The sequence below is a fragment of the Chinchilla lanigera genome, unplaced genomic scaffold, assembly GCF_000276665.1.
Source record: "Chinchilla lanigera isolate Chin_1 unplaced genomic scaffold, ChiLan1.0 scaffold00040, whole genome shotgun sequence".
Taxonomy (NCBI): Eukaryota; Metazoa; Chordata; class Mammalia; order Rodentia; family Chinchillidae; genus Chinchilla; species Chinchilla lanigera.
The window spans coordinates 10610872-10623795 of NW_004955441.1; the positions used below are offsets into that span (position 1 = coordinate 10610872).

At 41.4% G+C, this 12924-nt stretch overlaps 1 protein-coding gene across 1 annotated transcript in view; it reads right to left on the reverse strand.

The window, feature by feature from the left end:
* Thada (thyroid adenoma associated) overlaps positions 1-12924 on the reverse strand; it is a 321327-nt gene that overhangs the window by 139317 nt on the left and 169086 nt on the right. The window contains 1 exon segment of the mRNA XM_013517530.1: positions 11392-11560. Coding sequence (XP_013372984.1) covers positions 11392-11560 — 169 coding nt within the window.

Consider the following 12924-nt stretch of genomic DNA (forward strand, 5'->3'; position numbering starts at 1 on the left):
AGTGGGACGAAACTAATACTGCATTTCAGGAACATGTTAGTTTAAAAATTGCCATATAGTCTCTAATCTAAGAAGAAAGAAAAGACAAAGTCTAAAGTTATTAAGTTTTTTTTTGGTTTGTTTTGTTTTTTTTCTGGTACCGGGAATCGAACTCACGACCTCGCGCTTGCCAGGCAGGCGCTGTGCTGCTGACCTAAATCCCCAGCCCCTAAAGTTATTAAGTTTAACGAACTTAAATGTACATGTAAATTCTCTTACTATCTAGGAGAAATGAAGAATTTTTAAAGGTTTACTCAGTGAATAAAGAAAAAAAGTCAAACAACATATAAGATGTTAATTATACTGCTCTTTTTGAAGATTAACAAATATTTTCTCACACTTGTAAACTCTTCAAAGCCACAATAAAAAAGCCTTTTCAATTTAGTTGATATAAAAAAAATCCAAACAATTTTTGACCCCTTTTTAGAAATATGGTTCTCAGGAAGTTAATGAAAAATGTCCCCTTTCACCAGAAATTTCACTGTACAGAGATTAAAAAGGCATTCCACATAGGAAAATTACTAAGCTCCTAGTAAAACTAGAGGATTACCTATTCAATACAAGCATGCACCAGGGTTAGAACAGCTGGTATCTGCACTACCTAGCAACTGCATCAGCATGCCACCAAGTGAAGCAAGTGATACACATCCGTGCATAAAGAGAGCAATGTGGAGGGTGCAGCAGGAGGCCAACGGCTCCCCACCGCTGCAGCTAAGGTTTGGGGATGCGAATCCTTACCTCTGTCATCAACTCTACTCATAAGATGGGAAGAGACGGTACAAAAAATGTACAAAATTTGAGTAATATTTAATTTGCTGTTCTTTCTGAACATACGCCTGCATGCTAAAGAGAAACACTGCATTCTAACGTGTGATTATGCCTTTCTTTCAAACGGACAAAGAAGAGCATGCTCGCAAATTATTTGGCAATTTTTAAAAGAAGTATTAAGAATGTGCTTTGAAAAGTCATATTTTTATGTTTCATGACATTTTAAAGAATTAAGTCATAGCACCCTTTTTTAGATTTATCTGCTAGCTTTGTTTTTGAGTTCTAAATCTGGGTTATCTGGAGAAATCTTTATATTTAATTCAAAGTTTAAATTTCGATGTCTTGGGTTAAATTTCCAGCAGAACCTCAGTTCTCAGAGGAGGGTTATCCATGCAGACTCTGGCCACCCAACTCCCCCCCCCCCGACCTCTACCCCCAAGAGAGGCTCAATGAAACAGTCAGCAATTATAACCAGTAATGCATCAGTGAGAAAATTCTAACTAGGTGTTATTTTCCAAAGCTCCTTTACGTAAATAGAACCTAGAATTTTATTATGTGCCCTGAGTGTGGGGAGGGCAGAATTAAGTTACAACTATACACTGTGCAAGTAGATCAGAGGCAGGTTGGGACAGGACATGCAGTAAAACCTAAACAGCTAGGATTTTAAAGAAAGTTGGCTTGTGTATGTTCACAGCACTTCTCCAGGGTTAGAGGGAGAGAAGAGAGGAAGAGGAAGGGGGAGGGTGAAAAGGGGAAGAAGGAGAGAGCGGGATGGGGTGGGGCAGGATACAGGAGAGCACTAGAGCTGAGCACGTTATCTCTATCATTTCCAGTCTGAGTTTTGATTCCCCCTCTGAATTATCTCCTCCTGTTCTTTTATTTCTATGAGTAGCACACTGTCACCTGTTGAGCCACCACTTATTATTGGGTCAGGAATGGTTTCCTTCATGGCCATGGGTATTTAAAAGAACTATATTATGCCTTATCCCATAAGATCATAGGAAAAATCCATAGGTGTCATGGAACAAAGCTTCTCAAGAGAAGGCAATCCCCAAGTCTTGAGGACATGTGAGGTATCTGGAGACACTGTACGCTGTCTCAAGGTGTGTGGGGGTTATATCGGCATCTTGTGCCCAGATGCTATGGAACACAGGACACTGCCTAGAATGAGCCACCACAAGAAAGAATGCTGCTATGGTTGGGGCTAAATGTTCCTCCAAAGTCTCACGTATTTAGAGGTGAGGCTTTGGGAAGGTGATTCTATCATGGAGGCGCTATACTCATGCACAGATTATTAACCAACTGATGAGTGTGGTAGCTAAAAACGTGATGTCAGGAGGTGGTGCTTAGTTGGAGGAGGTGGGTCACAGGGGGCACGACCTGGAAGGGAAAGGCACATTCTTGTCCCTGGCTTCTCCCCTCTCTCTCTGCTTCCTGGCTGCCATGGGCTGAGGAGCCTTCTTCCACCATGCTGTTTCTGCCTTGTATCCCACTGACCATGAACTGAACTCACCAGCAACTGAGCCAAATTAAAATTTCCTTCCTTTAAGTTGTGGTGTTGGGTACTGTGTCCAACAGCAGGAAAGCTGACTCCTACACGACAATGCTGAGATTGACACCCTACCACAGAGGAACAGGGTGGAGGGGATAGAGATACATAGTACAGACAAAGGTAGAGTGTCATGAACAATCTAATGGTTTAAAATAGGAAAAGAGTTGTATTACATATTTACACCTTTTTTTAGGTGACTTTACTTTAGGCTTCAATGGTAGCTGCCACAGTATGACTATCCTCAATCACAGTGCTTTTTAAATGGCCAACTGAATATTTAAATACTCTGTATTAAAATACACTGGGTACCCTACACAAGTCTAATAGTTATGGAACAAATACACTCTGCAATCTCAAAAATGCTACACCAATACAACAATGAAGTAGTTCTTTTACCTATTATATTGGCATACCCTAAAAGCAAAGACCACGTAACACTATTTTCATTAGCTAGGAAGCCACCAAACAAATTCCATCATATAATGGGACCACAGACCATCAGATGTCTTACACGGATTCTAGGAAATAACAAAAGCCCAACAGCATACACACTGAGGCTTTGTGCTATTGTGTCTTGGCAAGTACATTCAGAATTATCTTTAGTCATAAAATGCCTCAAACAATAAGAATGAGATGGGTACGAGAGGATGGAAAGCATGTCTCCTGAAGAAGAAAATGAACTTGGAAACGTGGTAGATTAATCTGTGTAGGATAATTTTATGTATCCTTCTACCCCCCCCCAATGATACAAGTGTCTTTTGTCTCAGACCATGTGACAGTGTTCCCTTCCAGATTCATCAAGTAACTGATGGGGTCTGAGGGAGAGGATGTAATTCAAAACAAAACAGGTGCAAGGAATAACAACCCAACGGGCAAGAACTCTGCTCTCAAAAACCTGAGCTAATCTTGGCACTTCTAGTCTCTAGTATGATCCGCAGGAAGGTAGAGAACACACTGACAGAGCAATCTCTCTGTTAAGTATTTTAAATTACCTCAAGTCAAAACTGCTGAAACCCAACTTATTCCTCTCTTGTGTACACACTCACATATAATAGGAATCTTCATACTCTGCAGTTTTATTTCAATGAATGGCATTAATTTTACTAAACCATGGCTTAATTTAGCTCAAAATCTTTCACTCACCATCTATAGCAGTGATCTTCACATATTTGGAGCATAAACCCTCCCCTGTCAGCAGCAGAGGTAGTGATGGTGGGGGCAGTGGGGCGACAGCAAAGACGAATAACAACCAGCCTTCACTGAGCAGACACAACATGCCCAAGATCTTCCTAGGCACTTTAATCTTCTTAACTGTCTTACGAAGTCTCGCTTTCCAATTCACCAAGGAAGAAGTAGAAGCATATGACTTGAGTAACCCACCCAAAATACAGCAAGCAAGCAGCAGAGCTGGGGTCTAGACGAGACAGACTGGCTGCAGAAGCTGCTTGTACTCACGCTGAGAAATGACCTCTTTGAGCACATGCTCCCAGCTCTTAGGTACCTTTTAGTTTAGAAATTATATACTACTCTCCGAAAGGTACATGATAGTTATATGTAAAAGGTTAGTTAACAGAATGAGATAAATAACATGCTAACGTAGTCTCACACACACATGCCCACTTGTGCTTTGAAGGGCTCAGGTCGCCTGGTCTGGCTTTTGTGGTCTCTCTCACACTGACCTGACACCCTCCTGGACCAGACAGGCTGGACTGCTCTTGGTTGCCTGTAAATACTACGTCGCCCCCTCAGTGCCTTGGCTCATACGAAGTCCGTGTCTCAAATACAGGAAGGTTTCTCTCAAGACCCCATGTCCCCATGAAGCCTTCTGTCCTCACGGCACCCCACCCGGTCTGGTCTCACCTCTCAGGTGTGTGATTGTGCCCAAGTCCTTGGCACGTGGCACATGCAGTCATGTATATGTTTGCAATAGTGATGGCTTATTTTCCACGGCAGCTCATAAATTTTCGAGAACATGGTATATTATTAACTTTTCTTTGTATCTTCCGTGGTACCTGGCACAGTACTGTCTACTTAATAACCACCCCGCAAATATTTGTAAATGAAAGCCTACCCAGTCTCTACATTTACTCTGCATCTTTCAGGCCCAGGCACAGAATTATGGTAAAGATCATCCTGGAATGCAGAGGGAGTGACAGGATGGTTACTTTTCGGAAAGGGTTTAAGGAGGCCCCAGCAACACAGGTCTCCAGAGTGTTGAGCCTTCCCTTAGAGAACTCCTAGGTTATAAGGTAATGGCACCCTTCCTGGCTCACTGTACCTGTTACCGCCCACAAGGTTGGCACTTCTCTATGTGTAAAGACAGCCTCAGACACGGTGAGCATCTGCCTACTGATGTATGTAACCAAGAAATTTCTGGGAAGAAGTCTCCTTGTTAGCCTCCCCGCCCCCTAAGTTTTCCCTAGTGTTTTGCTGGATTTGCTGAAACATTACCTTTTCAACAATGACTATTCAGGTTCCTCATCTAACACTGCCATCCATCCTCTCTCCTACCCATTCCTGATTCCTTCTATCCTATTGTACCTGTCCTTCCTGTCCGAAGCAACTATTACTATTATGTTTTATTATACTGTTATTTCTTCTTATTCTCTGCTTCCCTACTGCTAGAATGTCAGTTCTGTGAGATCAACGACCTTTGAGAAGGCCTCTTTTATCCTCCAATATATTCCAAGTACCTAGAATAGTATATGGCATGAATATGGGGTTAATTGACAACTAAATAAATGAGCAATGTCAATTTCCATTGTGCCCCATAATTTAAAGGCCCGAGGGAAAAGAATATTCTTTTTGTCAACCAGAGACATAGTACAGTACAGTGGTTAAAATGGTTAAACCCAAAAGCTTCAAACAATCCTAGGATAGATTCCAGCTCTACTTTTTACCATTTATCCTTGCATAGGTACTCAATAATTAACACCTTGTCCAACGTATGTACACACACACACATACACAGTAGCTGGGAAAATATATTTATTCTCTTCATCATTCCTTCCCCAACTCTAATTCTGAACAGTAACGAATACCTGGGTAAACACCAACTGGCCATCCCCTGAGTCCCACACACCTCTGCCTGCTGGCCTGAGCCCGGAGCATTATAAAACAGCAATGCCTGGTGAACAATGACTGTGCCTAACCCAGCAGCTAAGCACTGTTGCCGACACCCAGAGAAAGCACCTTAAGTAATACCACACCAAATAAAAGCTTTGGGATGTTTATAAGGAAGGAATTAACTCATCTACTCATCTTCAAAAGTAACATTTTAATTAAAAATAACTTTTCTGGGCTTATATCCAGTAAGGAATACACTGCCAAAAGGTAAGATTTAACAAGGTTTAGTTTTTTTTTTTTCTTAAGAGCCCAGTGCTTCTCAATCCTTTCCACATCAAGGCACGCACAGAACATAATCTTCCTTTGGCACTCTGGGATAAAAGCGATGCGGCTGCTCCCAGCTGCAGGTAACTGCCCCGGGTCTCCAGCCCCCTAGGCCACACTCAGGCTCCCTGAGAACTAAAGGAATCAATAAATACCTTGGCACATCTACAGTCACGGCACTGGGGAACCTCTGCCTTGGCCCTCCTTGGACTAGGAACCTTGCTAACAACTTAGATCTTTCTCCTTTCACATTAACACGAGTCATCAAAAAGGAACAGCAAATCTGACTACTAGTGAAAAGAATGAGCATTTTCATTAAATTATGACTCATTCCAGAAAAAAGGCACATGACAACCAATCCATTTATAACTTACAACATCAGCCTAATTTCATGCTTTTGTTTTGGATTTTCCATTCTGAAACTGTATTTCCTGGATATAAAATAAACAACAATGGACACAGGCCCACATCTTAGGTCACCAAATGGAATCCATCAAATAATATTCCATTTCTGGATAGCTTGAGCATTTTACTCTATGTGTCACAATTCTGTACTGTTAAAAAGCATAAAAAATTAAAATTCTTAAAGCACAAGATATTTTCTGTGGTTACTCTTTTCAAAGATGAAAAGAACCCCTTTAAATTCTATTTAATCGTAAGTACTGATTAAACAATATTAGTTAAAAAACCTTTTTTATGAACATGTATTTGTTGCATTACGTATAAAACTCCAGTGGAGTTTATTCTTAAGGCTGCCCTTATCACTGAATTTTCTATTTGCTTCTCTGGCTTGCGTCTATAGGGATGGACAGTCCATTCTTGCTTGATCATGATTACGTCGCACAACAAGATGGCCAAACTGGCTCACCTTTACTTCCTTGCAGGTTTCTGCTTTTTTCTTTCCCCATAAAGGTAATACCAAGATCTTCCTCTGTTTTGGTCCTCATGCAACCCATGCCAGCCCAGCATTACTATTCCCACCCATGTAAGGGTCCTAGCTCTAGCAGTCACACAGAACATATCAGCATATTCCACACTAAAGCAGGAACAGCCTTAGTTTTGGTCTCCTTTTATATCTAAAGCCCTGCCTGGCTGCTTTATCTTTTGCCTCTCGTTCATTTCTACAAGTCCTATGGTCCTTTGTCACTAAGGTATAATTTGGTTTCCTACCGACAGCTCCCCTCACTGGGGGTAAGAACTTTAAAGTAGTCTTATTAAATGAAAGACCAAAGAGAAATGATGACAGACAAATGGAGGGGAAACCGGAGGGTACAAGACCTCATCCCAGTTGTAGCATCTCTGGATTTCAGTAACTTCTGTCCATCTCTATGACACTAGTGGACTAACTTTGCCTCTGTTAAGGTTTGTGTCTAGATGTCCCCCCAAAGCCTCTTGAACTTTTAGATGGGGCTTTTTCAGAGGTAGCTGAATCTTGAGCTTGTGACTGATTCATGGTACAATGCTGGGATTAAAGGTATGGAATTAAGGGTGGATGACTGCTGGGTCAGTGTGCTGACTGGGATGGCCCTGCCCTATCCCCAGTAGTCTGGATAAGATAAAAGGGACAGAAAGAGGATTGTTTCTTCCTCTAGCTTGCTGCTTTTGCTGTCTTCCACTGCTGAACTGTTGTCCCTCTGCCATGCGCCACCTGCCTTGGAGCCAGCTTTTTATGAACTAAAACTTCTACAAACTGAACTAAATAAACCTTTCCTCCTTTAGCTTTAGGTGTTGGGTATTTTGTCTCAGCAATGAGAAAGGTAACTAAGCCAGCCTCCAAAGCTGAGGTATCATATCACGCTAGACTGAAGACCAATCAAGTGATAAAGGACAAAACCTGAGTGGAGATTAATTATTGGTTTAATTTCCCTAGCCATAAAAGGTTGTTACTTCCATCAATTATCAGAGAGGACATATATCCTAAAGTGAAAAAGAACACAGGTCTTCTAATATCTCATCTCTGTCAATGACTACCTCTGTGACTTTATACAAATCACCCTCTTAGGCTTACCTCAATTTCTTCATTAAAGAGAGAGAGAAAGAAAGACAGAAAGAGAGGCCAAAAGACACAGAAAATACTGACACCTATCTTTCTTACCTTGTAGGGCTAGGAATGAAAGAATGTGAATAAAATCACATATGCAATTCACACTGAAGACAGGAGGTACTCAAAAGGTTAATTTTATTCCTCTTATTGTCAACTTTCTGAAGTCAAACCCCAGCTAGTATTTTATTGCTGCTCATCTCCACAGACAGAAAAGTAAAATCTTTTGAAATCAGAATTCTTAACAGCTGAAATCAAGGCTCCAAATTGCCAAGAAAAATAAAGAAATCAAAATGTTTAACATACTCTGCTGGTAAGGACTGAGAAAATGTAGTATCAGCATCGGAAGAGAAAGGGATGTGTGGCACTGAAGGGGTTCTTTGGATTAACTAAAGAGCAAAGAATACTTCTGCCTAGAATATTCAAATAAATACAGAAATGGTTTGTTTCCTTTTTAGCACAAGCTTATTTATTGCAACTGCCTACCTGACTTTCCCCATGCTGAGAGTATGAGCGCAGTGGCAGAGCACTTGCCTAGCACGTAGAGGGCTCTGGGTTGGATTCCCAACACAGCAAAGAGAAAGAAGCATTTTACGCACATAATTACAGAAAGAGCAAGGCGCCCCTTTAATATGTTTATAGTATCAGAAACAAAACAAAAGAGCCAGGAAATGAACAAACTCAAAATTCAAGCTCTTTCTTCAAATGGCATACATTTCCATATGAAACACCAAAATAGGAGTTAAATACACAAGGGTCAGAATAAATCTTTCTTCATGACTGTTGGCCAAACTCGTCTTGAATACAGGAGAATTTCTGAACTTTCTGAACGATTTTTCAGGAGTGATAAGTAACCCAGTAATAATGTTAAGTCTCCAACATGAAGAATCTTGGCAAGAAAAACAGACATTTAATTCTACTTAGAAGTTAGGGCAGCCCCGCCGGTGTGCTCCCACATGAGGTCAGGCCCATGGCTCTTATCCGGCCTTTATGGAGATTTAATGTCATTTACCCTTGGCTTTTATGAACCTGCTGCATAATCTCACCTTTTCTAATGTGTATTTCCATCTAGTTCAACATTGCAATTATGAACCTCTGATTTTGAAAATGATTAAGAAATGAATCCCACATGGTTTTTTTTGCAAGTCCTATAACTTGAGTCTTTCTTCTATAGTCTCAGAGAATTCAGAGATCAGCATATTTCTTGTTTTTAAGGTGTACTACAGAAACACTCTGAGGTTTGATACATTTATGTAAACATTTTCAAAGAAGGCAAAATGTATAATTCAAGAAAATGTTCTGTGAAAGAATTTGTTTTCTGATTACAAAATGATTTCCTGCTTTTGAAAAAACTAACAATTTTGTATTTACTTAGCTGGCTCAGAAGGTCCCATGAAGATTATCATTCCTTTCAATCCCTAACATCTTTTTTCCAGGTGCAGACCTTTACTGATTTCAAAGGTAGCTTTATGTTGAGAAGGATTCTACAAGCTGTGGAAAGGAAAGAGAAAATAATCCTCCCAACTTAACCCCTTATGCTTTCTCCACAAAGAACCACAGAGTGAAACAAACCCCTTACAACACAGATGTGACACTCGAACGAACACGACAGGAAGATTTTGCACATGCCTTTGACTTCCTTTTTCCAACCAGAGTAAAACAACTTTGATAAAGGCAGGAGTGTGTCTGACAACAGACATACAATATCCAACATCCACAATGTTGGCACTTTTTCCAACAAGCGCTTCACATCACCAACATTTATGAACAGGAGCAACACCCACACACCCTCAGAGCTAAGGAGAGATAGTTACCTTTCCACAGTTTTACCATGTAGCAGACAAAGTCAACCTGAGGGCAGACCCCTTCCACAATCTGGGCTTTCATTCTAACTCCACTGCAGCGCATACTTTGAAAAGCCTGTTGCACATCTCCCACTATTACTAGCCCCTTTCCTCCAAAGTAGCGGCAGAATCTGGCAGGCCCAGTGACCTTAGAGAAGTCTCTGGTTAGGTCCTAACTTCTCTAAGGTCTCGGCCACCGTGAACCATCCCTGTAATAATAATTCCATCCCCTCTTCATCACAGGGACATGTAGTGAGGTCACAAGGGAGACAAGAGTTTAAGGGTTCATAATAAGAAACCATGGAGCACCCATACTGCACATAACACGGTACAGATGATTCCAAAGTGCAGTTTGGACACTGGGCGTTCTGGCACATGCCTGCAATCACAGCATTCTGGGCAGCTAAGGCAGGAAGATCATAGGTTTGAACCCAGCCTGGGCAACTCAGAAGCTCAGCATTTCAAAATAAATAAGGCTGGGGATGTAGCTCAAGTGAAAAGGCCCAGGGTTCAACCCCTAGCACTAAAATAAATTTTAAAAAGTCCAGTCTGGGGCTCCTATTCTGTGTCTAAGTGTTTTAGGAGGTCTACAAGATCAAACTACATTCAAAATGACACTAAGATCTTAATTTCTTCCTTCACTTTCATTTTCTCAGGATATACAGTAGTCTGCCAGAGGCAACAAGGGATGTGAGATGTTCTCACTCTGATGATTAGTGGAGTACGCGCCTTTGAATCCCTGCGTTTTCATATATTTTATTTTCTCATTAAATATTGATAGGTACAATCTCCTTGGGATCTTCAATAACTTTCAAGCGTGTAATGAAGTCTTGTGACTAATTTGAAAGCCATCAGCCGAGAACTTCAATCCTATCCAAACTTGCAGCTTGCAAATGGGCTGATTTCTCACCCACCCAGAGCCTTTCTCTGCGATGCTCCCTCTGCAAAGGAGATTCCCCTACTTTGCATGGCTAATCTCTTCTGGTGTGCTATGATTTTCCAAAGATAGGTCATGTGGCCCTGCCATGTGCTTAGCAAGCACTTAGCACACTATGATGTGATTTTCTGGTCATTTTGTATCCTTGTCTACTCCCTTGCAAGGATCCCCTATTCTGACATTTAATCCTATCCCCAGCTCTACTCCATGTGGGACCACAGACGCATGTGAACTGAAGATTTAGCCATTGTCCCCTGTCCCTAATTTAGGGTTTACACAGGACAGTCTCACTAAGAAGTCCTTTTCTCATTGTTCGTTGTACTTAAATCTTTTCTTTCTGTTAACAATGAATTAATTTGGGGGCTGGGGATTTAGCTCAGCGGCAAAGCGCCTGCCTGGCAAGTGCAAGGTCGTGAGTTCGGTTCCCGGTACCGGACAAAAACCAAAAAAAATTAAATTAAAAAAAAAAAAACAAAAAAAACCCAATGAATTAATTTGTTCATTTATTAAAAATAAATGTTTCTTCTACAGTACCGAGAAAACAGGAAGAAAGGTTTGTGATTTCCATATACTGTGGCCCCATACTGTGGGGCAAGCTCTGCCTGACGCATCTAACTTCTTTCTCTCCCTCCTAGGCAAGGTGTTCTCAAGGAAGGCTCACAGCTTCCCCCTGGGCAGAAAGTGGTGTTAGGCATATTTAATATAGAAAAGCATGTTGTAGAAAACACAAGGATTAATGCAAAAGATAAATCTGCCAGAATCACAGTGTAACACACATGTTTGAGATGAAAAAAGCATACAAAGTAGTAACCTTACTGACCTGGAGAAGGGTCCCATGAATATGGTTTTGCCGGAAGCACTGGTCAGTGCAGTTGGGGAGTGTAGCCAGCAGGGCTCGGATAGTACTGGGAACCTGGTCTATCATAACAAGTGGGACCAAAGCACGGGCTGCCATTTCCCGGGAGCGGTAGATAGGTGAGCGGCCGCACCTAGGAGAAAATAAAAACACAAGCCGATTCGGTGCTTGTCTCAACATCGGTGGCTGTCCTACCTCGCCTGCTCACATAGCCTAGGGAAGAAGGTGGCAGGAGGTGCTCCTATGCCAGATGTTTTCTATACAGTACTTCATTCACTCCTAATAATGTTTTGTATTTGCATTAGTTCTACAGGTAAAAACTTTAATTACAGGAGTTAGTATAAGGGCCCCTCCAATGTACTAGCATCCCTGTGTTGCAGCACAAGTCCTGTTAACATAAAGACTCGCTCCCCTGGAGCTGTAAATCGGCTTGTGATTCATTTCTCAGGTACTAAAGTCTTGTAAATATACTCAAGAGCTGGATCCTGCATAGTATGGAACAAAAAAATTATACATACATTTCCATCATGGGATTAAATGTAGACATTTGGTTTGGGAAAAATAAAACAAATTGGTAGTAGCAAAAATGGCTTACTTTTCAACAATGAAAAGGTATTTATTGGGTGTTTAAAATGAAAATGAGCAAAAAGCATTGTGAAGCTGACTGTGGCGGCACATGCCCGTAATCCCAGCACTTGGGAGGCTGAGGCAGGAGGACTGCCACAAATTCAAGACCAGCCTGGGCTACATAGTGAGTTCAAAGCCAGCTTGAACTACATAGTGAGACCCTGTCTCAAAACAAACAAACAAACAAAAGCACTATGATATATGCTGTGAAGAGTAAGATCGCCTTTGTCTCTGAGGAGCCCATACTCTGGTTGTCAAGATGAGAAGTACCAAGAGCACAAGACAGTATGGAGAAAAAGATAAGCAAATGATGTTGGCATTATAGCTAGAGGAAATGAGAACAGGAAGGATGGGAATCACAAAGGCATGATTCAAGCAGGACAAGAGAAAGCAGGAAGATGTTTGACCAGGGTCAATGGTGTGAAGCAAGGGCAGAAACACTCCTGGTATATGGATTTGTATCTGACCTCTAGTAGAGGCTGATGACTAGGAGTGGAAGGTATGGCTGAGAAGTGGGGCAGGCTGCAAGTCACCAGATCCTTGCCTTTGGGCTTACTCACACCCAGAGAACTGGAATACAAGCTGGGTCTTAAACATGTGAAAGCCATCACCAAGTGGGATTTTGAGATTCTAGAAGAGTCACTGGAAAGGCTGGTCAGCTAACAACTTCTTGACTTTATAAACACTCCGAGCTTAACAAGCCACACCCATTTTGCTAAAGCTGTGTGCCAGAGAGCCTTCAAAGGCACGGGATTGAAAGTGTGAGAGAGAAGGCCAGTATGGCAAGTTCTGCCTTAAATAAATTCTTGACTAGAACTCTCTAGATATCATCTTTTATCCAACTAAAAAAAAACTAAGTGTATAGAAATA